The sequence below is a fragment of the Zosterops lateralis genome (genome assembly GCF_965231275.1).
Source record: "Zosterops lateralis genome assembly, chromosome: 2".
In the NCBI taxonomy this organism is placed as follows: domain Eukaryota; kingdom Metazoa; phylum Chordata; class Aves; order Passeriformes; family Zosteropidae; genus Zosterops; species Zosterops lateralis.
In genome coordinates this window covers 81707281-81734945 of record NC_139763.1, presented here as the reverse complement: position 1 = coordinate 81734945, position 27665 = coordinate 81707281, and the positions used below count along the sequence as shown (strand labels likewise).

At 38.8% G+C, this 27665-nt stretch overlaps 1 protein-coding gene across 10 annotated transcripts in view; it reads right to left on the bottom strand.

Moving 5' to 3' along the window:
• The window catches only part of NOX4 (NADPH oxidase 4), a 118158-nt gene that overhangs the window by 32911 nt on the left and 57582 nt on the right, over nucleotides 1-27665 (bottom strand). For 9 of the 10 annotated variants that reach the window (XR_014589295.1, XR_014589296.1, XR_014589297.1 and 6 more), the window contains one exon: nucleotides 22150-22231. Coding sequence is in view for 5 of the 10 variants with exons in the window: in XM_083854728.1 (XP_083710854.1) it covers nucleotides 22150-22231 (82 nt within the window). In the remaining 5 variants the exon portion in view is untranslated. Of the gene's footprint in view, nucleotides 1-14704; nucleotides 18637-22149; nucleotides 22232-27665 lie in introns of those variants that run through there. The other variant, XM_083854727.1, reaches the window with a different exon arrangement.

Genomic DNA, 27665 nt, shown 5'->3' with positions numbered 1-27665 from the left:
TGAGTGAAAAACACAACCTAATGAAACAAAAACAATCAAAGCACATTTTTCCAGAAATTACCACAGTGGATGTGATATTATATATACATATACTGAAGAGTACCACTTAACACAACTGCATTACTTGAGGAGTACCTGAATGTACGCATATATGTCTGATCTCAGAGAGATTAAGCAATTCCTGGAAAGTCTGAGTGCCTCTGAATAATACTAACGTGATCAGAAGTGGAAAAATGCAAAACTAGATCTGGTCACCAGAAACCAGTCAAGCACGGTGCATGCCAGAAATTCAAGAAACAACCTGCAATTAAATATGCATTTTGGTCAGAATGCTCCAGTTTGTGGTCCATTAGCCCCATCTGGCCTGCAAAGTATTTCTATTTGCCCACTGCGTCTTCCTCTGAGGGAGTGAGGAATAGTTGCTTGGAGAGCAGATGCAGCCAGAGAAGCCAAGAGCCTCCTGCTGTGTCTGCATGTGGTCCAGCAGAAAGCAGCCAGAAGTCACTGCTTCCAAGTGTGCAAAAGAGAAATGGGGGAAAACCTGGAGAAATATTGCTACTGCATTAACCCACTCCACCAGCTCCAGCCTGAAAAGACGGATTCCAGGCATAACATGATCTCCCTGGAAGATTTTGTTGTAAGTCATAAACATGCACTATTTAATCCCATTTTACTATGGGGATAATTTATAACTGAGACAAATGTGGCCCTGATGCCTTAATGGCAGTGGTCATTTATCCTTTTCTTATTCAAGTCAGTGGAAGTAAGAAACCTCCTGATGCCATATCAAATGGCACAGGGTTGAACAGAGCAGTGATTCAGACACAGACTTCTGCAGAGATTATGCAATTTTTGTTTCCTGTCAACATGTTCCTTCTTTCATTTGGTAGGACTGAAAACTTTTGCACAAAAGTAGTTCATTTCTGAAAATGAAATATTACAGCACTCAATAAAAAGCTAAGGGGGGTAAGATGCTTCTTGAGCTGTAGCCCAGATATATCACACTACCATGCTATGCTCTCCTATCCCCCAGCTTTCATTTAATTAACATGAAGGAAGGGAACGGAATTTTACTAAAAGTTTAGAAATTGCCCCTTCAGGCAAACTTATTCAAATAACGAGTCATTCTTTTCACATGTATTCACTTCCAGTCTTAGGAGTGCTCTTGCTTATTATTGTGGCACAATTTTTAGCTCAGAAAGAGGAAAAAAAACCTCTTCAAAATAGAATACATCACAAAAAATAGCAGAGTATATTATTAAAAAGAATCTTATAGATATTTTCTATTTAAAGCACACTCCCATTGTACAGTGCAGTGGTACCAAAATAGCCCAGGAAGCACCAAACCAGCTTGTTCCAATGCTGGGCAAGGCCAGTGCACTAACATAGAGCTGCCCCTAAACCGAGGGACACTGTCTCAGGACACAGGCAGCTGTACTGCTTTTGAGATCCAGATCATTATTTTCCATAAGGAACTGCATAGCGATGTGTGGAGATACTTGCTTACACCTCTTGGACTTGGCTCTCAGTTCCATGCTTTACTTCAGGGTGTAACAGCCCTTAGAAAAGATAATGCTTTGATTGTTCTTCACAACCCATCAGTAAATGATGTTATCACTTTTTTCCCTAGGCTCTCTGGGAGCTACTGTAAGACATTATCTGGGATATTAGTGGAATAACAGATGGATAGGGGAGTTAAATCAAGAGCTCATAGGAAATTTTAATTAAAGCAATATCATCATCTGCAGGATGAACAAAATGCTTGGATACAAAGTACTGCATAGAGCACAAAAAGTGAAATCCTAGTCTGACTGAAGTTTCAGGCAAAGCTCTTACCAGCATCAGCTGAAGAAGGATTTAAACCAGCAGCATGAGATTTTATATCCTTGGTATTCAGTTCTTACTAAGATCCACGTGTAGGTATCTTTGTGTGAGCACACTAAGTTCTGGATACAGTCATGAGACACAGTCAATAAAGCTAATGGAGCTGAATCCCTCCCCTGATTCCTTATAAAAACATCATTGACATTCTCCAAAATCATAATAAAATCAACTAAACAACCCTTCTCCCATGCTTGTTCTTCTCTTCCTACCAAAACCACTTCTCAGTCAGTACTGATGGACTCAGCCTTAGAACTCCAAGGAACTGACCAACTGTCTTAGGGCTGAAGCAGTTTCCTTCCTTATGTTCTTCTGCTGCTCTAACTAACTCTGCTGCACCCAGGAGATGCAATCATCTTTCTCTGATAACCCACAATATCAGCTTCCACCCCCACGTGACAAATATTCAAACAAATGCCTCCATGTTCCTCCCACATTTTTCTTCGTGCCTGGGAGGGAATCTCAGTAAACATCTGCAGAGCTATTTCATTATCTCCCTTCAAATTCCTTCTTAAGACTTCTCTTTCCTCTGATATCTAAAACAACAGCCTCTTGATGTGCTCACTGTAGCTCAGTCATATTCTGGATCAGTACTGTCTCACTGTTTCTCTGAATTTTGCTGTCTGATCGTATCCATCTGTTGTCTGCTGTTTCTCCAGTTTAAGTTGGTTTGTCTCTCCGCTGTGTGGCTCTGTCTATCAGAATGGCTTTCCTGATGCCTGACTCCTACTTCAGGGCACCAGCATAACAGAGATCAGAGAAGGATCGCTGGAAGCCATCCAAATCTGAAACTTGTATCAGAGACAATCTTTCACAGCCTGCAGAAAGCAAAACAGACTACTGCACTGTTCTAGAACATTTCAGAGTCCAAGGCTTAATTCACACTTTTCAGTAAAAGCCTGGCTACAACAAATTATGTGATTTTTCAAAGAAGCTGCATTTACTACTATCAAAGATTTTAAAATATTTTCTGCAGCAAAAATCAAGACAGGCACTTAATTTTATGACGGAAATATACAATACTTCACATCACTATTTAAGCCTCAATTTATACATGTACACTCCAATACTATGTTACCACAGGAGTTGTGATTATTGACAGCATTTCAATACCAATAGCCTTTTACAAAAGAACTACCAGTGAACAAAGCATGCCATCCTTGGTTTTTATGGATTTCCAAAACTACAACAGCTTTTCAAGGTTTAAAAGTGTCACAAAATGTGACATCTGGCATGTGTGATCAGAGATTCCCATGTGTTCTCCTGACACTGTGAAGGATGATGTTTCCATTAAAGAAATCAGCAGTCCCTTAGACAAGTAAGCCTGCAAAACCCAGTTGGGTCCAATTAAATTTATATACTATTTTACGCAAGATTGCAAAGGGTTATGATTCTAATTCAGGTTTCATTAGCCATCCTTATCTGATTTTTTTAAACTGCTTAAGTTTAATTTCTGATTGATTATTCACTTTTTTTTTTCTTACAACTTCAAACATATTCTTACAGTATGTACTACGGCTTGCAGAAGTTTCCTTCTGTTTTTTAGCAAAGCTGATTCCTTAATCAGCTAGTGAAATATCTGATTATAACAACATGGATGGCTCAAAAAACTACAGAATCAATTAGAACCAAATTTTCTTCAAATAGAAACCTGCTAAATCATTATTAATTTTAGAATCCTGTAAGAGCCATCAGTTTTAGTACATCTCAGTTCCATTTATTTCTCTCTGACTGAGCAAAAAAACCCAAAATCACCTTTTCTCAGCTTTTTATACTCTCAAGAGTATAAAAGGTAACTAAAGTAGAGTAAAGAGGTAACTAAAGAAGAATTTCCAGTTCTGCAACATCCTTAGCAAGAGGAAGTATGTTGAAGGCATGATGATAAGGATAAGAAAGTGGAATAGCTGGGCAGGCACACATATTTTCATGGATAATGCCCCTCCTGTAAATCCCGAACTGAAATTCAGTTTTCTATGGCACACAGTGCAGGTTTGAGAAGATTCAGCTGGAGTGGGCTGGAACAATACAGCAGCAAAAGTTGTGTAACTATCTTTTGCGAGCTGGACTTGTAAGAGAGGAGTGAGGAGGAGGGAAGAAGAAGAAAAGAACCTCCTAACTATGAATGAGAAGTTCAAAAATGCATGGAGATCAAACTACTCCTGAGGGCAACAGAGAACAGACTTGCACCTCTGATGGATACCCTTATAAACACAGCTCTTGTTCATGATTCCCACAGCAATCTGAAAGCAACCTCTCAGACCAAGAGATTGAGAGGTTTCTCTCAGAACTGAATAAAATTATCTAAACATTGCCTAAGTATTTATAGATAACCCATACTTCTGACTACTCATTGCTGACTCTTACAGGAGAGAAGCAATGGTTTACACCATTCACTTACTCCCTACTCCTTCACTTACTCCATTAAAAAGGTCTGTAAAATCACTATGAGAACTACAATCAAATACAATTATAAATTGAGGCAACTTTGTTCTCTGGAAGTACCTGTACTCCCTGTACCAAATTTTGGGTCAATATTCTTAATTAATGTTGCATTAGTTCTTCTCCATGGCAACCTTTTTAAGGTCATTTTTACAAAATGTTCTCAAAATGTATTCCTTTGATTAAAGAACACACAATATCATTTTATTATAACAAGAAATCCCATTGTACACCTTTTTCCTTACCAATTTTAATTTCTATTTTGAGAAGTGCCTTTCCTCTCTATAAACTTGCATCCTACCAATTTTGCCTGAGGTAAAGAAGAAAAATTAAAAGAAGAGCACATGTAATGACTGCACCACCTATTGTATCTTGTTTTTTTGAAAATTTATTTGTTGCATCATAAAGTGATAAAATGCTGCAGACCACAATGAGGTAGAATGTGCTTGCCATATTTCTCCACAACCCATCCACTGACACAGTAGCTATCTGCTTATCTCACTGCAAACTGTATATCTGCTTTAGAGAAATCCACTTCCATATCTGATCTTTGGTCAGTATCTACAGGAATTTATTTCTACTGCCTACACCACTGCCTTTGGTGGTCATCTCAGAGAGGTGATGCCATCCAGCAGATGGCATGGAAGTAGTGTCAATATTAGACCTCTTCCTCAACTTGGTAAATGATATCCACTGAGACAGGATATCTTGTATCTCCACACCAGTGGAAGCACCTGCAGCATCAGTTTCTGTAGAAGCCGGGAAGGCAAGGTGGCTAATGTTCATGTCACAAACAGAACAGCTGGATGGATAGTTGTGTAGCCAAACAAGGATTGTTGGTGGCAACAGCCAAGCACTGTTTGCATTAACACACTGTGAGAAAGAACAGGATGTGTCTGGAGAAGGGGCCATACAGATGTAGGGCAGCACTTTCCTGGGACTAACATCCTTGTTCTGGCTTCTGGAGAAGAGCACAACACAGTACAGCACAAGTGCAGGAGTGAGGTCAAAAAGTGGGAATGGAACGTAGGGGGGAGATCAAGACCACCAAAGACCTCTGGCCCCTTTCCATACTGATGCAACCACATTGTAGATTTCAGATGCTGTTTCAAGTTTTTTGCATCTCTAATGATTACATATTAACCAGCACTGGAACAAGACTTATGCAATTCTCTCAAGCTAGGATTTGAGTATTCTCAGTTGAAGTAAGAATGGGAGAACTACATGGGAGTTTAGGACTCAGGAAAGTCTGATGGTACATACATGAGTTTCCCACCCCTGGCAGCTCCTTTCCAGTTACAAATATACTCAGGAGACATATTATTATACCAAAGGGCAAAATACTTCTTTGGATAGAGTAGGGTGGGGAGAAAGAAGACCACTCTAGTTAAACATCCACACTGCCATAGGCTTTCCAGTCAAGCTCCAGTACACTTTAGGGATGGGGAAAGAAAATTTGGCTTCTGCTGACAAATCACAGGGATGACAAAGTACAGGATTAAAAATTCTAGCTAGGTATCTGCAGAAACAAAAGGGGAGGAGAGAAGCAGCTGACTGAAGTGCTGGCAGATACAGCTGGCAGCAGATCAACCTGAAGACAAGGACAGGTGTATCACAGCTCTCTCCGAAGTCAGCCTGCTCAGGGTCTTTGGACAGGATTAAGTAGAGATGACAAATTCAGAATTAAGAGAATATAAAGAAAAAACACAGAAAGGCAAATCTCACAACAAATTCTGCAGTTGGAATGAAGCAGTTACTCCTGCAATAAAATGGGATCCTCAATACCTGTTAAAACCTAAACACCAATATGCTATCTAAAATGTAATTAACCCCCTAGAAAAATTTGCCACGTCCCACTGCTGACTCTTTTCTGTCTTAGGGCTTACATTGGGTAAACAACGTGACTTTGTCCAGCCACAAGCCCGTATTTTATCTGGAGAACTCTCTTTTTTTAAAAAAAAAAGTCTCTCTCAGCTACACTTCCTTTAAGGAAAGATGCTCTTCATGAGCTTCACAGCCTATATAGGCCAGTGATTGTGCCTATAGGACTATGTTTCCTTTGGGGCAGCCTCATGAAGCAAGTCATTGGCTTGGGGTCTGTAAAGTAGCTTTGCTTATATTTAGCTGCCAGAAAGCATAGAAAAAAACTCTCTAAATATTCCTCTGACAGTTGAAGACAGAGGTCTGCAAGATAATGAGAATGCAACTTCAGATGGCTTCCAGATGTGTAGTGATGGTCAGACAAGCTCATTTCCTTAAGCAGAGAGTCTCTTATCTGGAAGGGGTACAGAAAACGGGCAAGGCCAAAATGTAAAGAAAGAACACCTGTCCAGCAGCAGAGTGAACCATTCACAGTTGGAATAAAACGGCAGACTAAGGATGAGATCACCCAACTTGGATAAAGAATTTTTGAAGTCAACAGAAGACTACAGATGAGTCTGCACATAGATTCATTGGCAGAAGCTTATCATCTACCAGAAAATATACTGCATTACATCATAGATGAGCTCAATGCAGTCCTGACTATCTTGACCTCTTCGTTTTTCTCTGACTATGCTCCAACTTCTTATTTCCAGTTCTGTTTTTCAGAGTGAATGGCCTATTATAGTCTGCAGTGTTCCAGTTTCAGTCCTGCCAAGGCCCTGTATAATGACATTATTATTCATAGGTGGCAGTGTCATTGCTATTACCTTTCTAGCCATACAAAGATGCCTCTATGCATCTGTCTTGGGTTGTTCAAAATAAAGAAATTTTTATCCCTTGAATTTTTAAATTCCTTCAAGCTCTTAATATTAACAGAGTCTTACTCTGTAGCATTTTTCTATGAGTTACATTTAAGAAGCTTACATAGAACATGTGATCCCAAACAAAACAGGTGAGTGACTTGGTGAGAGACAGAGAGATATGGGACTAGTGTTTAATTGCTGTTAGTACATAATTCTTTTCCTAACCCTTTCCACCCTCATTTTTCATAAATATCCTGAGGTCTACAACCCATTGGTGTGAGACACTGCTGCGGGACAAGGTGACTGAACAGAACAGAGGCTGGGCATCACAGCAGAATGAATACCTCTGGCACAGTGTCAGGGTCTAAGCCAGAGGAGCCTCTCCTGTAGGTTCAATATCAGTTCCTATTGACCAGGACCCCTGAAGTTGCTCTGCATATATACAGAGAACACCATTGGGTGTGACTGGTCTTGTCATTATACACGACAACTCACGACATGTGAGACTTCTTGCACAAAATCAGTGTCCTGCATCTCCACACTGATCCCCATCATATTCGTCATCATTGTGAGATGTAGATCTCACAGGACTCTGTGTCAGGTCTAACCTAAAATGACAGTTTTTACCAATCAAAAAGGAGGAGAAGTCTACAGTTTTAATCCTATCTCTCTCATGATTATCCACTGTCATTTCCAGAATGTCACTTACATCCTCATTTAATGCTCTTTGTTTTGGTGAAATCAGAGAGCAAGCAACACATTCTCAGAACTCTCCTTCATGAGACTGGGTTTAGTTTAAGTTTAATTAGCTTAATGCTTAAGTTTACTTGAGGCTGTACCTGAAATTCTGTGTTCAGTTTTAGGTCCCTCATTTCAAAAAAGACATTGAGCTGCTGGAATGGGTCAAGACAGACAAGGGCAACGAAGCTGATGAAGGGTCTGGAGTAAGTCCTATGATGTGTGGTTGAGGGAGCTGGGGTTGTTTAGCCTGGAGAAAAGGAAGCACAGAAGGGACCTTATCACTCTCTAAAACTACCTGAAAGGAGGCTGTAGCCAGAGCCTCCTCGCAGGCAACCAGTAACAGAAAAAAAGGATGTAGACTCATGCTGTACCAGGGGAAGTTCAGATTGGACATGAGGAAGGATTTTTTAACTGAAAGAGTGGTTAAACATTGGAACAGGCTACCCAGAGAAGTGGTGGAGTCACCATCCTTGGAAGTGTTCAAAAAATGACAGTACAAGCCATTTAGTGGAATGGTTTAGTTGACTTAGTGATTGGTCACAGGTTGGACTCAATAATCTTGGAGGTTTTGTTCCAACCTTAATGATTCCATGATTCTAACAGGTTTCACACTTTAATACACACAGACTGTTATAAAGTATGAGCCTAACAACTTCCCCACCCCATGCCAGTCTTTCTTATTCAGCAATTTCTCTTTTGATGAACTGTCTGACATTTCTGCCTATTCCAACTCATCTTCCTTTTCTTCCATCCATCTCCTAAAATTTGCCAGATGATTCAGAAATTTCATTCCATCTGCTCTGATATACACTATCCTCCCTGGTCCAATATCATCCAAGGATTTAATTAATTTGGTGTTTACATCTCCCTCCTTATCATTCATTATTTGATATATTGAAAGAACACATCCCAAGATGAATTGCTCTCTATTTGATACCTTATTCATTTTAAAACTTTCTGCTTAAAAACTATTTGCTGTTTCCCACCTGTCAACATTGACTTTTTCTTCATTTTTCTTCACTGGGCTATATTCTTATCTAGATAATACTTTGCTAAATTCTCTATAGAAAAGAATCTGATTCTGGTACAAAACGAATGACAAAAATGTCACTGAATTACATGATATCAGAATTTAGTTCTGCAGGCGTAAAAGGTGTTTTATCAGGCAGAAATACACTATAAAAGTAGGATAGCTTTAGTGGAGCAGCTTTTTGCCATTTATCCTGCTATGGTGGCTATGCCTGCAAGTAAAGACAATAGGACACGGGCAGTACAGAGCAGATGAAATTCCAGCCCTCTAGGTTCTGTGTATCTACTAAACCTCACTCTTTTTAAGACCTCACTCTTTATCCATCAGCTGTGATCAGTGATTTGGGTGTTCCACATACCACTTACTTTGCTTCTGTTTAAGGATTCTCTTAATAGCTGTAATTTAAACAAATTGTAAAGGTAAAATTGGACAGACAGGTGAATACTTTCTGGTTGTTCCTCTCTGACATTCTGAAAACCACATTAATGTTTTTTCCTAATGGCTGCATATATCAACCATTCGCTAAATCACCACTGAACGTTTCTGACATTACTTCAACTACTGTGAAAGCACCTAAAGATCCCTGATCACAAGGTACTTCCCCCTTGGTGTAGTGTAGGAATTTTACCAAGAGCAAAAGGAGAAAGCAAGAATGCAGCAGCTTAGGTGTTGCGCTGGGTTCAACCCAGTCTCTGTCATACCTTTCTTAGGAGAACCTGGGCAAGTCAGCTTGACACTGTATGACAGTGTCTACCTGTTAGACAGAAATAGTTGTATTTCTCAGACAGAGATGAGCATTGCAAAAATTACTTCATTAACAGTTTGTGAGGCCCATAAATACCCTGTAATGGTGGCCATGAATCTCATCAATAAATGGCTCATAATCTTTAATGAGCAAGTAAAAGGAAAGGAGTACAGCATCACACAAAGGAGTGTTTCTAGGTATTTGTTGTTTTATGTTTTCCATCTGTCCAACTGACGGTTTTCATTGGCAGAACTGACCTGACGGTTTAAAATAGGGTAACTAATAGCTTCATATCTCATTAGAGAAGCCTTGCCAAGACAAACAAATTAAAGAAAGGGTAAAGATGACTGTGGATAAAGCTACCATCCTTGTTATTTCCTTGTTAATCCTATTCCATCAGTTTAGTTAACCTTAGATGACAGTGTTCAAGTACCTGAGTGCCCAGGGGGGGTTTAACACAAGTGGCCCAATGACAATAAAATCATACAGGATTTAGAATTCCTTTTGATATATATTTTTCTGTGAAGAAGTTTTAATGATCATTTCCCTTGAAATTTCACTCTTCAAGGAATCTTCAGCACAGAGATAAACAGACCACAGACTCTGCAAAATTGAGACATTTTTGTTTTTTTAATGGATGCTAAATATTTCAGTCATGAGTCTTCTTGCTGGATATCATAAGAAGGATCGAACAAGGGAACAAGCCAAACTTAATTGGCTCATAATTACCAAAACATTTCTATGTGGTGCAGATGCTATTCACTGGTGCCAGAAGCTGAGTGTGGGGCCAAATAACTAAAAACAAAGTTAATTCTGTGAGGGGAGTGCCTCCAACCACGAACAGCTGGCATAGCCAATGCAGACATAAATAGATTTCTTAAGTTCCAGTGGTGCTCTTAAGAGCTGCCTACAGCCAACCTACTCTATTTTGCTTTCAAATTACTTGAGAGAGAGACAGATCAAATTTTGATAGCTCCTGTTTGCATGGCTTCTTTAAAGTGTATTCCTTAACTGTAGGGCAAATACGCACCAACAAAATGTTAACCATCAACCATTACATTTCCAGTTAGTGCCATCTAATAACAGAAAGGCAAAATATATATAGATACACACTAACTATGCTCTTAGACAGCAAGGCATGGCTACACACGGAGCAGTGAAATATAGGAAAGTTCCCCATTTCAGCTTGTGCTGACTCTGAAAAGAGGGAAGCAGGGGCTGAGCTCCAGGGACAATTCTTCTGCTGCACTTAGAGCTTGGAATTAAGATGTTCAAGTGCTAATGGAACCATGTGTGAAAAAAAGACTTGCAGATGCTGAACTCAGCCTGTTTTCTCATCAGGACACAGCAAATCACAAATAAATTAACAAGACATTCCTTCAACCCTCCTTCCTAGCACAAAACACAGGGAGATGAGGTTGTCCATCAATACCAATATTGCTTGCCTGTCACAGAAGAGCAGTGCCCAGAGGTTCTCATTACAGCCTGCATCACTGAACAAGCTCATTACATTTTGCTCTCTAATTCCAGAAGGTAAAGCTGCTCTTTTGAATTAAGGAATCTTTTTCCATGTAATGTATGTACTGTGCATAAAGCAGAAATTTACATCTGCCCTTCCCTTCCCTTCCCTTCCCTTCCCTTCCCTTCCCTTCCCTTCCCTTCCCTTCCCTTCCCTTCCCTTCCCTTCCCTCTATTCAAACAGCAAACTGTATTAGAGCTTTTTTCCTTTTGCTTCAGTTCAGCAGCCATGTCTGACATATGTGAGTTGAAGCAGAATTTCATGTTGTCTCCTTGAAACAAAACAGGGCTGACAGAGAGGCTGGCATGTAACAACTGCCCTTCACAGAAAGTCTGCCCTTTCTGGATGGAAAGCAGCACAGCATTTCACTCTGGCATAACTTAAATGTGTAACCAATGATTATCACACTGGTTACAGACCAGCAGTGATCCTTCACGACAGGAGCACTCGGAGACACTGAATTACTCACTGCATCACCCTAATAAATAGATTTTGGTACTTTCTAGCCTTTCTTTATACTAAAAAATTATGGAAAGCCTGGGTTCAGTTCACAACTCCAGAGTTTACCTTATACCAGCTTGAATGAAGTTCCGTTTTCCTAGATTTGAGCAAAGTGAGTGGGATCTCTCCAACGCACTTCAAACTCTTAGTCATGAAGTGACATGCTGAAATCCTAGAGATGTTCTCTTGAAAATTGCAGTGGCAGGAGATACTCTTGGTGTATATAATTAAGATCACATTTCATCTTCACAATGCCCAAACAACCAGAACATCAGTTTTGTGAGTTCTTCACAAGATAATATTACATCTACATGATTTGTCTTATCCAAATTGAAGCACAAGGAAATGGATGGTTCAGTCCTGCCACCATTTCTTTGCTTGTTCTGGTAAAGGAGTACCACGTGATGGAGAAACTGTCAACAGCCATTTCCATTGCTGTATTTTCCCTAACAACACTAGGAAGTAAGGCACGGGAAAAACAAAGTACAAATAGCTTTCGAAAGTCTTTTGTGAAGGGATGCAAATACCTTAATTTTGAAGAAATCACTGTAAATGTATGTCTGCATTTCAAATATTGTTTAGGAAACTTCAGCTATCCACGTAAATAAAAGAATAATTTAAACTATTGTAAGACTTTCAGAATTGGTTCAATATAATAAAAATATTCAATCTGTTCAGGTGATTTGTCTAACAGAGGAACTAATTAAACCTTAAGAATATCAGAAATCACTAACACTAATGTATCTAGAAAACCTATTTTAATCTTGAAGACACAGTATACAGTGAATGGAAATACAAAGCTATAACATCCTTACATAATATCATGATGCACTACACAGAGATAAAACAAGACCTTGGAAACTCTCAGTCATTTTGCTTTCATAAGCCATTTTTGAGTATTTTTTAAAACCAAAAAGGATATGGAAAACACTTGTAATATAGATTATCATTTCCATACTAGTCAAGTGGACATGGGGTAAGAGGACTGACCCTGATGCTGCGAGGGTTTTTGGAATAGGCAGAAATTTTGCTTTATACAAGCTCCCAGGGGAATGACAAAGTTTTAAATGTTTCATTTTAAATAAGTGTTTCATTCTACATAATTTTCAACCCCACACAAATTTAATTTAAACCTTGTTTTATAAAGATAACTTGACAGCAAAAGATAATTAAGACATAAAGCAAAGTGTTATATGAAAGCTACTAGGCTCTAAAGCAAATGATTTTCATATCTTTTCTTTGTGGTGGGTGCCTATAACACACCTTCTCTCATCGCTTTAAGGGAACAAAAAATGTTACCACATTCCTGATACAACAGAAATGCATTGCTAATCAACTCAATAGACACACGTGACGCCTCATGTTAGGTGCAGATTCTTAGATTAATTATTTTCTGCAAACCTGTAACCCACAAAATTCTTCTATTAAAAAAAAACCAACCTGAATATCACCAAATTTATCTTCACTATCCAACAAATCAGTATATATCTTCTATTCAAACAGCTTTCGTGTTTGGACTTATGTACTTTAGTGTCCAATTCTGTTTGTGAACAACCTCAGCCAGCTGATTAGGCAACAATCAGAAAGGATTTGGCAGCTAATATCTGCAACTGGGCTGTTGCAGTCCTGCAGCTGGTAACAATGTTTTCCAGCTGCTAGCTGTCTGGCCATTCAAAAGTACTTGTGACTCTTTCAAACCACTTGACAAGTTCGTAGAGGAAGTTTCCTTGGGGCTAAGCTTGGCCCACTGGGCATTATCAACCAGCAGCCAACTCCTGTCCTCATGACTGAGGATAATTAACATCTACAATTACATACTATAGGATGAGACAGCTTGTCCACCACTGCCAATTTTTACGACTTCATAGATCTGAGCTAAGCTCTAGTCCATATGCTCAGAACAGCTTCCTCCATGAAATGGGGCTGATGTGTTTATTTGGGGATGCTCAATTCAGGGTGGTCCCCCTGGCATGCCACAGCCCAGGTCTCCTATATATTTCTCTGAAGAGGCAGGGAATGGCTCTTAGATCAACATGGGCCTGTTGCTGCCTATGATTATCACCAAGAGTTTAAAGGCCAACATACTTCATGAAAAAGAAATGTGAAGCATCTCCCTTACATAAACATTAAAGAGCCTGGCACTCAGAACTGAACCACTCCACCACTGCCATGCACCAAAAGGCTGCTACAACTGAAACCCAGGCTCATGTCCGGAAAAGAACAAACCACCCTTGCCCATTCTGTGCAAAACTAGAACACTGTAACAGTCTCCTTTGCCTTGAATGTTTGTGCTTTCCTCTCCTCTGCAGTATTAAAGCATAAAGAGACACTTGTGGTACGCATGAAATGTTTATCTGACAGTTTACCTGCATCTTCAAACCTATTTGGCAAATGGCCAGAGCTGCAATGAGTGTTGATAAACTTCTACCATTGTCAAAGACCAGGAAGTACATTTATGTTTTATATCTTGCATGAAACACACAGGATGACATAGCAGGTATCTTTTTTTTTTTTTTTTCCCTCCAAATATTTAGGGGCATAACATTGCCCTTTATTATAGCTGGAATCTTTCTTTTCTCCCTTTTCCACCAAGACTTACTAACAAAACATCAATCAAGGATACTGCCTCCTTTAACAGTTTCTCTGAAAGAAAACAGCCTTGGGGTCCCTCACTAAAAGAATGGGGCCAAAAATAAAAATGCTAATGTGCAGGTAGGTGTATGGGACTGAATGAATGATGCTGCTCCCTTTTATCCAGAGTCACATGGAACCACAGAACCACAGAATGGTTGGAGTTGGAAGGCACCTCTGGAGGTCATCTAGTCCAACCCCCACCTGAAATAGGTTGCACAGGACTGCTGCATCCAGGAGGAAATTACTACTGTCAACAAGCAAGACTCCTTAGCACTTGTTTCTCTTTTCCAGAGCCTGGAGCTTGGATTTCCGTAACTATGGTAATTGTGAAACTACTTTTTAAAACTAATATGAGACATTATTTTTAAAACTATGATAAAATTGGATATAAGGGCGGAAGGGATCATTTTAAGTCTCTTACATAATGAATTGAAGAACCTCACAAATAATTTCAGCATCAAACTACTATAACTTCTGTTTGAATTGTGTAAAAAAAACATCCCTCAAGATATCTGGTGGCCAATAATTCCCCAGTGTCTCATGATGCTGTTCAGTAGTAGACATGTATGTATTAATTAATTGGCAAGCTTAATCAAGAACCATGCTGATACTCAAATGAAAACTAGCTCTAATGATTTGTGTTACTCAATTCACTTTGAACAAAGCAATGATTTCATCTCCCAAAAGTTGTGAAGGGTTTAATCATCTTTTATTCTTAGTCAGCCATTTCCCACTCTCAAATGGGATTATCACAATGTTTTGCATAAAACAATTCATGTCTGCTATATCCAGACCTATGCTATGATAAACAGGTAAATTCAAGTAGCACTCTAGAATGCTTGGTACTTAAAAGAGAGTATGCACACAGAGCTTCATCCTGCATACAGTACACACACAGAGCTTCAATTCTGCATGTATATTGATGCACAAATATCTTTCTTTTTTTATCTCCCCACATCTTTCTACCTAGAAAGATTTGTGCTTGTGCCTTAGATTTCAGGTCTGAGCCCTATTGAAGTTAGCAGCAAAATTCCCCTTGACTTTAAGGGGGCTGGTTCACTCTGTGCTGTTCTTACATGAACTCCAGGCTTTTAAAAACAGAACAAATGTCTTTATTTTGCAAGTTATTGCAGTACTGTACTGGTATTCTGAACAAATATAGCTGATGTCTTGAGGAATTTATGACCCATACCTTAATGTGTGGTCCTAATATTTCAAGATACTGATTTGGTCCCATTTGATATTATCTGGATAGGTCCACACGAGTTCTTTGTAGAATCTGAGCTCAAAGATGTAATGCACAGTATAAATTACTGTCCTCTTTCTTTTTTTTTTAATTTCAGTTTCAAAAAAATTTAGATCCAATACTTGCATTTTTAGTCCTATAACATGATTACTCTTTTTAATGAACAGCTAGCAGCTACCCCATTGCTACTGTTCTTTCCATTTCATAAAAACCCCTAATGACAAGAAAATGCACTTAGAATGGAGCTTTATTGTTATGGACCTCAGCCTTGCACTCATTTGTAAACTCTAAAGAATAAGGTGTTATCACTGCAAAAATCACATTTAAAAAAAATAAAAAAAAAATAAATAAATAAATTAAAAAAAAAAAAAAAAAAAAAAAAAAAAAAAAAAAAAAAAAAGGACAAAATCAAAACCCCCTAAAAATATTTTTCTCTATAAACAGCTTGAATTTCTTTTAAAGGTCATTCCAGATTCCTTAAGCAGGTCTCTTTTTTAATCAAGTAATGAAAGCCTCTTTTTGAATCAAGTCATCAAAAATTCTCTCAAACTCAGATTTCTGAGGACTCAGACTGATGATGAGATAGTTTGCTTCTAGCCTGCATTTTGAAATAAATCTTGGAGCATTTCAAAACCAGCAATTTTCATGCTTCATGTACAATGCTACACAAAGCATCTAAAGTGCTTGTGTGGGCACTTCTGAAAGGCTCCTTCATTTGGCACCTTCCCATCTGATTTCAGCAATATGGGCAAGACATGTGTTTTTGCAGCGGAAAACAGGATAGATGTTATTTCAGATGAGAGAGCCAACTGTACGCAACTGAAAGGACTGTGGAAGACCTGATTTCTATTTCTGGTCTCCAAGGAGAATTGTTCCTGGATGATGCTGGTAACTCACATCAGAGCCTCATGCCTCAGTTTTTCCTCCTATAACAGGAGGACATCTTTTGTAAAGCACTTCACAGGAAGCCTTTTATAGAAAACCACTCCTTAAAAGTTTTCCATCTTTTTTTTTTTCAATTAAGAATCTCTTTGCCTTTGCAATGAAAACTTGGTGATGAACACATAGGTCATGATTTTTCCCCCTGAAGAACACCAGGGAAGATGCTGCCTTTGTTTTTAATGCAAACTGAACTGGGTTTCTAGGCCATGATCCTGCTAGCTGCTCTCCTGCATGTTTCAATCTGTAATTCAAGGGAATCTCAGTGGATGCACTGACTGAGCAGGATCACTTCCAACAGCCACAACTCACTACTTTCTTCAATTAGACACAAATTATTTTCCTCTAAAAAGAAAAATGTTCTCAAGACAGCTGCAAATAAGACACAAGTTTTATTCCTGTGGTATTATTTATGAAACTTTATCTGTTTCTTGGCTCAGATCTCAAGCTGTAGGAAATTGCCACAGATCCATTACAGATTCATTATCATTAAATGAACAGTAATTGGGAAGCAGAAGACACAATTGTTTAGGGAGGGCACTAATTTTCTGCCGTCTATTTGTCTAGACTTCTCCATGATGAGAATTGAATAACAGTATTTAGCTTTGCTTGAGCTGAAACTTCTCAGCAGCTTTTCAAAGCTGACCTTCACAAATATGTATCTGAAGATACATACACATGCATCTATATGTATAGATACATATACATATATATCAAGATCCTGTATTTTCTGAGACTTTTTGGGACATGAAAATTACCATCATTTTTGTGCATAAAGAAGACTACTTTAATTTACTATGAGTAAATATGCCAAAGAATGGTTTGTAACTTTATGACTAATTGAAAGTAAATGTATTTGGAATATTATTTCATAATATCTGCTAGGTTCTAAGTTCACTTTTTTTTTCAAAAATTCAAAACTTTGCCATTCCATTTAAATGATAAGATTTATTTCTTATACAGTCAAATTTATGAGTTTAGATCATCTCCCTATGTGACTAAAAGAAGTGCTGTCATTTCTCTACGTGCACATTATGGAATCAGTCACATCAAAATTTTGTTTTTCTTCAATCCCGCCTTTTGTTATTGTTGTTTTTGTTTTGGTTTTGTTTTGTTTATTTTGCTTTATTTTAAGAATAAATGGGAAAACTTTTGAAAGGTTTTAAAATTTTGGGAGAGAGACCTTTTTAGCATGCCTTACCCTGCAAGAAATTATTAGTTATTTTGTTCAAGAAAAGGACAAGTTTGAAACTGACCTCCATCCTTTTCTATGGAGGTGTCATTTCGGACAGTACAGGATTTTCTTGTTCAGCAGAAAATGGTGCAGTGAGATGGCAGAAACTAGAAACTGAAGTTAAAAAAATTATCACAGATAAAGTAACTGACAACTGAAACAAGCTAATCTAAAGGCTTGTGAGTTTCTCAGTTTTTAAAATCTCAATTTGATCCTAAATTCCTGCCCTGTCTGAATGAGAAACTTGCTGCAGGGATTATCAGTAATGCTCTATGGCTTATGTTAAGCAGGGACTCAAATTAGCTGGAATGTAACTGCTCCTTCTGTTCTTAAAATCGTTGAATCATCCGAAAACATTTTTATCAAGCCAACAGAAGATAAGAGTGAAGACTGCAAATATTTCCGAATGGGGAAAAAAAAAAAAAAAAAAGAAGTAAATAATCCCTGTAAAAAAACCCCACATATTTATGTGAGGATTTCAGCAATAACTGAAAATAGAAAGTACGGCTGAACTGTCAAGTCATTTCTAGACAGAAAAAAACCTGCTAAAAACCTGTAAGGCCAGTAGCATTTCTGGCACCTCCCTCTTTAAGTGCTGTTTTGTGCCACACCAGCCTCTCTTCTGCCTTATTCACCCATCAATCTAGTTTTTCACTCTCGCACTTCTTTTATCACTTCCCTTATCATTCTATTCTTTTGGGTTTGCTTTTTTCCTTTGACATTATCAGGGCCAGCTGCAAGTGGCACTTCTCCCTGGCACTTCAGGGCAATTGCACATCCTTCCCTTGTGCACACAGCACAGGCAGTGAGGAGCAGAGTGGAGTCAGCAGGGAAAGACTCCGGACCTTGAAGGGATGGAGCAGCCTAAGCCTCTGGTACCACCAACTACCCTATCACATGCTTGATCCTGCAGCCAAATTAATGAACATAGTGCTTTCTTCAGGAGCAATCCAGTGTAGCCTTTGCTGCACTCTAGCAGTTCTTGCATTTTATGAGTGAAACTGTGAAAAAAACGTGTAGGAATGTCATTGGCAAAGTTGGCAGGCAAGGAAAGCATGAACTGGATACCAACCTGAGAAAAGCTCCTGCAGAAATGTGCTAAATGTGAAACGCTTAAAGTTTTGGGGTTTTTTTTAATGAGATACAGGGGCCATAACGCTCAGTTGAAAAGTAAGGAGTCAAGATAAAATTTGTTGCAAAAGTTTGGTTTGCTGACAGAACTGATTGTGTTAGTGTAACTCCCTTCAGTGACTTCAGCAGGGCTGTGGAGTGAGGAGAGCAGGACCAAGCTGCAGATGTGTCTGCCATTTGTTTTGCATGCAGAGGGTTTTCCCAGGCAGCTATACTCAGCAGCAGTTATGCACCCCAACCCATTTGGTTGCTCACAGCTGCAGGTTTATTCTTAGTTTCAGGAATGCAAATCCTTGTGGACATAGTAATGGCTTCATGTCAGCAAGAAGACAGGTTTCCCCCTCAAAATATTTCCCTTTGTGGACAGGTCAGTTTCCAGATGAGGGGGAAGAGGGGGGTTTAGTCACATCTGATTCCTAAACCACATTAGTCACTTGAGGTATCAAAAAGACTTGCCTGGATTAGACTGCTCTTGCTAGTTCTGTGACATGTAATTACACGCAGTGCAGTGTGTTTCATTAAAACCTCTACTCTAGGCATGAGAAGAAGCTTAAGATAGAGCCAAGCTCCTTCTGCAACCCCATGAAGAGAAGTGAGAGGACAAACACTACAGGCTGGGCTGGCTGGGTGGTGTCCCCTTGTGCTGGCAGAGCACTGTGTGCCACAGGCCACAGTGACAACTGGTGCTCATGATGCCATGCAAGTTGTGGGCACACAGTGGTACGTCCAGAAGCCAAGGTGATGTGCTGTGTGGCTTTGTAAGATTTGGTCTTTGTAAGATCAGGCCTCTCTGTATTCTTCTCTTCCTGCCAGAGCAGGTATTGGTTCCTTGGCCAAGCCAAGGCTATCCAAATAAACACAGGCAAACACAAGGACAATAAAAAGATCCCGTATTTCTCCATCAGCTAGGAGGCCAAAGCATGTTTCTTTGACACATTTATCCCAGAAAATCCAGGAAAATGCCCATGCATATTCCCAAAAATTTTTTCCAGCCATTCCAGTGCATGGATATATCTGAGAACAACATGCACACAAAATTATCCTGCTGTTACCTGGGAAAGAGTTCAGGTCTTAATGTAATAAATGAACAAGAACATAAATCAGAGAAGAACACCAAGGTTTCTATTTCTTCCAAAAGTTGATGGATTATAGTTTGTCCACTTAGCCTTTAATATTTATTGCAATGATTTTGAATATCCTGAGTGGTGCTGAACATTCTCCTATCCAATCTCCTTCCTTTGGACATTTGTCTCTTAAATATGTGAAAACTTTTATCCTTTCTACCTACTAAGCCCTGCTTAGTCAAGCTGTTCGGCCAAGGCATTACTAAGACTTCTATTTTTAACCTTCAATATTCTTAGGATTTCTTTAATCATTACAAGCTCCAGTTTGTGCCCTATGACAAGATCTCCTTAAAATGATCTTCCTGCTCAGATCCTAATGTAGGACAACCAGCTACTGCTCAGCTGAAGTCAATGAAGAGACACTTATAAGATCTGTCTCTTCATTACCTTAATTTCTGTTAACTGACCCTTCAGTGAAAACGGGAATAGGAAAGGTGAAAAAATTATATGGGAATAAGACAAAACATATTATGAAGATAAACAGGTTTTCTATTTTGCTGAACACAAGTACCTTGCTCAAAAGACAACCCCTGGAGAAATTTGAATATGTCAATAGTGTTCAACCAGTTTCTAAATGAGCTGTAATATACGATAAATTTCTGTAACAAGCAAGTAAATTTGCACCAATTAATGATGCTATAAAAACAAGAATCTATTGCTTTTAAGAACATACACAAACTTCTTTTTGGTTAGGTGCTAAAATTTGGCTGACTTCTGTATGTTAGAGGAATCAATCTTCCCAAGTAATGTAGCTGAAAACGTATCCTTTTTGTGATGCAAGGCCACTATAACTTCAAACAGCAGCAGAGCTCCATACAAGCTATTTGCTCTGTGATCTTTGAAGAGTTGAACGCATCCTCTGTCAGAAGACAACAGAAAACTCATTCGCCCATGAATCTGACATTGTGTAATATTGTTGGTAGACTTTTTGCCAAGAATGCTAGCAATAAATTGAATGTAATGAAATGGAAAGTCAAACATCTTAAGAATGATTTATATAGAGATAAGTCTGTTCTTTGAAGAAGGACAATGAAATGGTTTCTCAGACTAGTCTGACAGTGTCCATATCAAAAATGAAATAATCTAAGCCAAGAAAAGCATAGTACTGCCAGGGTTCCAAAGGATGAGGAGAAAAGTAATAACTCATGGAAGTCCTAATGAAACAAGCAGATCAATCCATACACATAAGGTGCCTTCCACTATTTTATATATTGTACCTCCACAGTAGTCCAGTAATATAATGACGATGGACAATGCAAACAAGAATTTTAGGGTGATAAAACTGTGTCTCCCTTGAAGTCAAAGCAAAACTTCATCATTTTCAGAATCAGGATTTCATCCTTGAGTGCTTTTATTTTCAAGTATTCACAGTGAGGAGGTGACTGGCTTCCAGAACTCAGCCTCTCTAACTGTCTGCTCTTAAAAAAAAAATATTATCAGATTTAAAACCTAGCTTCACTGACTTCTTATTTATTTCAGAAACCTCCTAACAATAATAACTAAAATAAATAACTTTGCTTATTTCCATCATCACTGTGGGACTGTTTTCATACATTCTTTATTCCATCTCCTCCTTCTGTCCACCCTGCACACTCTTTCATTGATCATTCTGGTCAGGGTTAATGTGAGGACTATTTCTTCTTTCCCCTTCACTGCCTCTTGTTCAAGCTGAAAGTGACCATTTCTTCTAGTCAATATAACAGCAAAGAGCTTTTATTGTTTCATTCAGGTATCTCACTTGGAAAAAGAAGAGGTATTGTCCAGGATACAAAATACATTCAAGACCTCCTTAACACTCAACACTATTCTTTCAACCCCTTTAGGGATATAGGCAAACATATACCCCTAAAAAAGGCAGGAAAAAATGCCTCCTAGTGTTTGCAGGTTTTCAGAGGAAAGCCTTGTAAAATTCAAGGGAATCTGTCACCATAAATGATGGAACCCCAGAAGACAAGAGTGGGGATTAGCCTGACAAAACCTGTGTCAACAGAGAAACAAAGCTCCATCAGACACTGATCCAGGCAACTCAACATCTGTGCTCCACCACTTCCCCCACTGACAGCTGAGCCTGCTTGCAATGCGTGTCTGCTTCTCCTGACACCACTCAAAAGACTGCAGAGATGAGTGCTAGCGTGGCTCCCTGACAGCTCTGCCTAAGGACTTTGCACCAAAAGCATGTACAGTGCTATAAATGCTTTACTCTCCCTTGCTGCAAATAGATAAAGATTTTATTTCTCCCAAGAAGACAATCTTACTTACTTGGGATAGCGTCTCTGCTGAAAGATGGGCAGAATCTCTGTATCTTGATTTGAATGTAGAAGCAGTAAATCCCGAAATCTTTCTGTCAGGACAAAGAAAAAAAAAAAAAAGAAAAAAAAAAAAAAAAAAAAAAAAAAAAAAAAAAAAAAAAGAAAAAAAAAAACCCAGACTGTGACTCTGCATTATACGTTCAGGCCACAAGTAAGCAAAAGCAGGAATATCAGTGAATTCTCTTCTCCAGCAATATTTAGCAAAGGACAAAACTAAGCACAGAGGGACTAAAAATCACTGTTTCCTGTAAAACCTTTTAATATTTTAATTTATTTTTTTTTATTCAATACTGAATTTCTAGTAGTGCCTATAAGTTTCTGATGTCTGCACAGAGGTCTCCTGGGTATCATACACAGACAGCCACAAACAATCCCTGCCTTGAAGAGCCTAGTCTAAACAGAAAGGAGGAGCCCCTAAGAAATCACCAGCCACTCAAGGATCACAGTAATCGAAACAAACATAGATTAATTAATTCATATAAATTAAACTGCAGTATGCATCCTTTGGTAACTGACTCGATGGTTTTAAGGATGGTTGAAAGACTGGATTGTATTTTTGTCATTGTTATGACAAAATTGTTATATGTTACTTCAAAAACTGCATGATAGGATTACCTGCAGAAGGTTAAGTTTTTGTAACTTAATTTCACTGGTGGTTGTAATTTGCATGGCTGCCCTTTCTCTTATGCTTGCCTTAGGAGTGGTTAGACACAGTAAGTCAAGTGGGATCTGTAGGACCTTCTATCAGTCCAGATTTCTCAGTTCTGAAAGATGGAAACCTCCACAAAATTCACATGATACCCAGATTCAGGGATAGAATAGGATTTCCCACCCAGATGAAATTCCTCTAGTACATCCCATAGTTCTCAATAGCATGGGACATGCTGTTTCCTTCTTTCCTTCCATCACCTGCAACTTTAATCTGTCCTACAGTGGCACAGAACCAAAGCCCTTTCCATCTCCTACCCGTCCTTCAAGACTTTATAACTGTGCCTGAATAGCTTCAGATATAGGTATTTTCCTTCTTTTGCTAAACCACAGTTTGTAACCTGTAACCTCTGCTTCAGTGATCTCCACACATAACCCAAGCTACCACTGAATTTCCAGGCATCCTTACAAAAACCTTCATTCAAACAACAGCCTTTGTGTGTGCCTGGTGGAGGAATGGGAGGAAGTTTACAAACACTGAGTGACAGCACTTCTTTCCATGACTTGAGGATTTTGATCTCTAGAACATGGTGTGAGACACCATGATTAAGGATCTGTTTTTGCAGTGGCATGGCTGATTTACTTTTGAGGGCCTGTAACCAGGCGTGACAGTGATGTAAAACATGGAGAGACACATTCTTACTCAGCTTAATGCTGCACAGCACCACATTACAGGTAGGTGAGTGAAGCTGCTTTCTCAGATCTTGGTAAGGATCTGTGACTCTCTGGGAGAGACAAAACACACCTCAGTGAGTGTGCAGATATGTCCTGCCCCATTGTTCTGTCTGAGATTGATATCACCCAGGCAGAGAGCCATATTCCATCTCTATCTGTGACTACTCTGTGACTTTTTCTTGTGCTGCTGCCCTTTCACATTGATCAAGGCTACCTGGCTGTACTCCAGGACTCAATTCAGCAAGCGGTGATCTTGAAAGTATTTTGAATAGTAATGTGACAGGGTTGGCCAGTACTGGAGCAAAAGCGGCCAAGTTATGGCATCTGAAATTGGCCTGAACAGTTTTTCTACTAGATCGTGTTTTAGTTAAAGTCAACTTTTTTTTTTCCCCCACGCTATGGCAAATTTCCCAGGCAGATGTATTTTCTTTTCACCATATGACTTTACTCATTTTTCCATGTGGCGTGGTTTAAGCTCAGACAGCAACCAAGCCCCACACAGCTGCTCGCTCACTCCCCCCATGGTGGGATGGCAGACAGAATCAGAGGAGTAAAAGCAAGAAAACTCATGGGCTGAGACAAAGACAGTTTATTAGGACAGACAAGGGAAGAAATGATAATCAGGGCGGTAATAATAAAAATAATTAGAATATACAAAACAAGTGATGCACAATGCAATCAGCTCACATTTGCCAACCAGTGCCCAGCCAGTTCCTGAGCAGTGGCTCCTGGCCAGCTCTCCTCACAGTTTATGCACTGAACATGATGCCATTTGGTATAGAATATCCCTACGACCAACTGGAGTCAGCTGATCTGGCTGTGCCTCTCCCAGCCCCTTATGCCTTCCAGCCTTCTCACTGGCAGGGCATGTAAAGATGAAAAGTCTTTGTCTTAGCATAAAGACTACTTGGCAACAACTAAAACATCAGTGTGTTATTAACATTATTCTCATCCTAAATCTGAAACACAGCACTGTACCAACTATTACAAAGAAAACTGACTCTGTTCTGTCTGAAACCAGGACACCACAGAAACATACTACATGGTAGTGTTGCACCTCATCTCAAATCTATTCTACAGCTTCTCTACAGCTTCTTTTACCCAGCACATTAACCTCCATGTCCTGTAAATCCTCTTAAGAGAAATGGCTTGCAAAAATCTTTAGAGCTGATTTGTCCCATGGAACCACTGTGTACACATCACTTTTCAGCTCTATGGCATCCTCCTACTACACATGTGTGCATAGTCCCAAAGACACTCTAGTACAAATGACTCTATTGCCTTTAAGGACCATCCATCAAGGTAACGAGGGAGGTAACAGAAGCCTTGGTAACTACTGACAGCCCAGGTACTTTTGGAGCTCCTACAAAAGTAAATATAAGAAGACTAATGCTTTACAAGAGAAGACTTTTCAATCACAAGAAAAGACTTATTTTCAATTCACAAGAGAAGACTTTTCAATTCACAAAAATTCACAATGATAGCTTCCCAAAGGAGGAAGAATTTTTTCAGAAACCTAAGACCTTGTTATAATTCATGCTACAACAACAAATGAAAGACTTGAGAACTAATGAAACCAATAATCAGAACATTTTTACATTATTTTGATTTGCAATCAGTAGTTGATCAATAGAACTAAAACAAGTCACAATCTTTTCATTACTTGGATAATTATAGAGAGAGGTGTCTTCCAGAATTGAGTCCTTTTTCCTGTGATGCTTTTATCTAGGTGTTGGACTGATTTGTTAAAATAAAAAAGAATAACACTTACTTAGCCAAGGTTGCTTGCTTTTGAAAACTGACAATTACTTTCTCTGTTCCTCATTCTAGTCATACAATTTGCATGAGTTTAAGTCTGTACTAGCTACAGGATTGTTCACATAGTTCTGAGATCAGCTATCCCTATCAGCTATGATTGTTTTGTTGCTCTGCTGAGTGTGACCCTGCAGCCTGTCTCACTGATGTTCTTGTAAGTCTGTCCACAGGACAAAGTCCTCAGGGACATCAAGAAGGATTGATTGCACAGTCACATCTTATGTTCAGACTTATGTTTTCAGTATGATGGGTGCCTAAACTTCCTCCTGGCTTTCATTTTGAGTGTACAACTCCTTCCAAATCCTTTATCAGTGAGACGCCCACAGTTAAATTTAGGCAGTCTCATTGAGACCATTCTCATTTAGCTAAACATGTAGAGGTAACATTGGTTACCTCCGACTGGAGACTGGTTGCAATAACACAGTGCCCTGTCCTCCTAAATCAGGAAGGCTGCAGACTATAAAGAAGAGAAAGTTTGCCATTGAAATCTTTATGGATTTAACCTGTCCTATACATTTATACACCTTTCTTCCCTGTCTTTTATCTAATTTTTCTTCTCTCTATTCTACCTTTCGGTCCTCCACCTCCTCCCAGCATAACATATTCACATGTCAGCTACAGGAATCTCAGTTATAAATGCCCTTACCATCTTTATGGTAATACATGTTATGCCAAGCCAGTTAATCTACAAGGACAGAAGGATGCATTTCAAGAGAAATTTTCCCTTTAAAATATTTAGATTAATGCTGTATTTGTTCTCAAACAGAATGGGGTTGTGCTCAGTATGGTGAGTTGACAGTAATGTCAGAAAAATGAGAGCAAGAATGGGTATATGGTCTGAAGGTCACTCAAACTGGTTATGTAGTCAAACTTCCTTCTTCCAGGATAGACAATTACACAAGTGGAAAGAGAGACAAAGGAAATTTTTGCAATATTTTAATATCTGGGGCTTCTTAAAGCAAAGGAAAATAATTTGAATAGAAGATCCCAGTGAGTTAAAACACATTATTATTCACATTCTGTAGACAGAAACACACTGTGGCACAATGAGCACTGGCCTTGTTTTTTAAAGCTGTCACGTCCCTGAAGCTCTTATTGCTTTAGCACTTCAAAAATTAGGCCAAAAGTCACACACTGCAGTTGTGTAAGTTTTGACTTTAAAAGTCAGGTCTTGTGGTTGTCTCCTCTTGCTTCTTCTTGTTACAAAATACCTTACAGAAAATAACAATAAAAGTCACTCCACTTTCACTGTGATTTCTCTCTGCTGAATTCCAAGCATCTTGAAATATCAACCCCCTGCTTCTTCAGAGTTAGATAGGTATGAAGCTATGAGGTCACTACACTCTATAACTGAAGTCTGAGACATTACCGGTTTTTTCATCCCAACCATCTTTTACCCAACACCTTTGGACCATTTTCTGAACCTCTAATTAAAAAAGGGTTGAATTGTATACAAGCAGCTCAATTAGGAACACTGTAAAACTGATGACAACTAGCTTACAGGATAAGGATTTTTTAAATACTGGTTTTACTCTTTGGGGTTTGTTTGTTTGTTTGTTTGTTTGTTAATTAAGTTAATAAGAATAAATAGAAATGTGATGAGAAACCAACCAGAGAGTGGGAGAATAGAATAGCTTCATCAGTTATAAAGCACAGAAATTGCAGGTCAACAGCCAGCCAAGCTGTCTACCAAATGATCTATCTATAGGGACACTCTTCTACATTTGGATATTTTGTAGTCATGTTTTTGTAATTACCTCTTCTGCATTCACTGAGAAACAAGTATCAGTTCCACCTTTCACCACAAGGATACTTCTAAGTCCTGCAATTTCAAACGAAAAAATCTGCCTGGTTTTATGCAAAATGCACAGTGGTCTGAACACCCTTCATGTCATGAATAACAACTTGCAATAAATAAAATAAAAATTTAAAAAGAAAATTAGCTTTCTTAAACTGATGATGGTATTCAATAGGATTTGAGATGCACTAATCTGACTTGTTTTCGCGTTCTGTAAATTTGGAAATGCTGTCATAAGTACTTCTGCAGTGCCCTGTAAAAATAAAAGGCACTTAGGAAGAAGTCTTTGCCAGTTCAGGGCTATAAAACGATCATGAGCAACAAGATGGCATAAAAATGAAATATATGATATTTTAATTTGACCCATGGCTTATTAATGGCTGAAGTTCCTGAAGTTAAGGAGCTATCACTTCCCTCCTCTTGAAGAGTTAGTGCTACAAATACTCTCCATCAGATTAAATGGGGAGGAA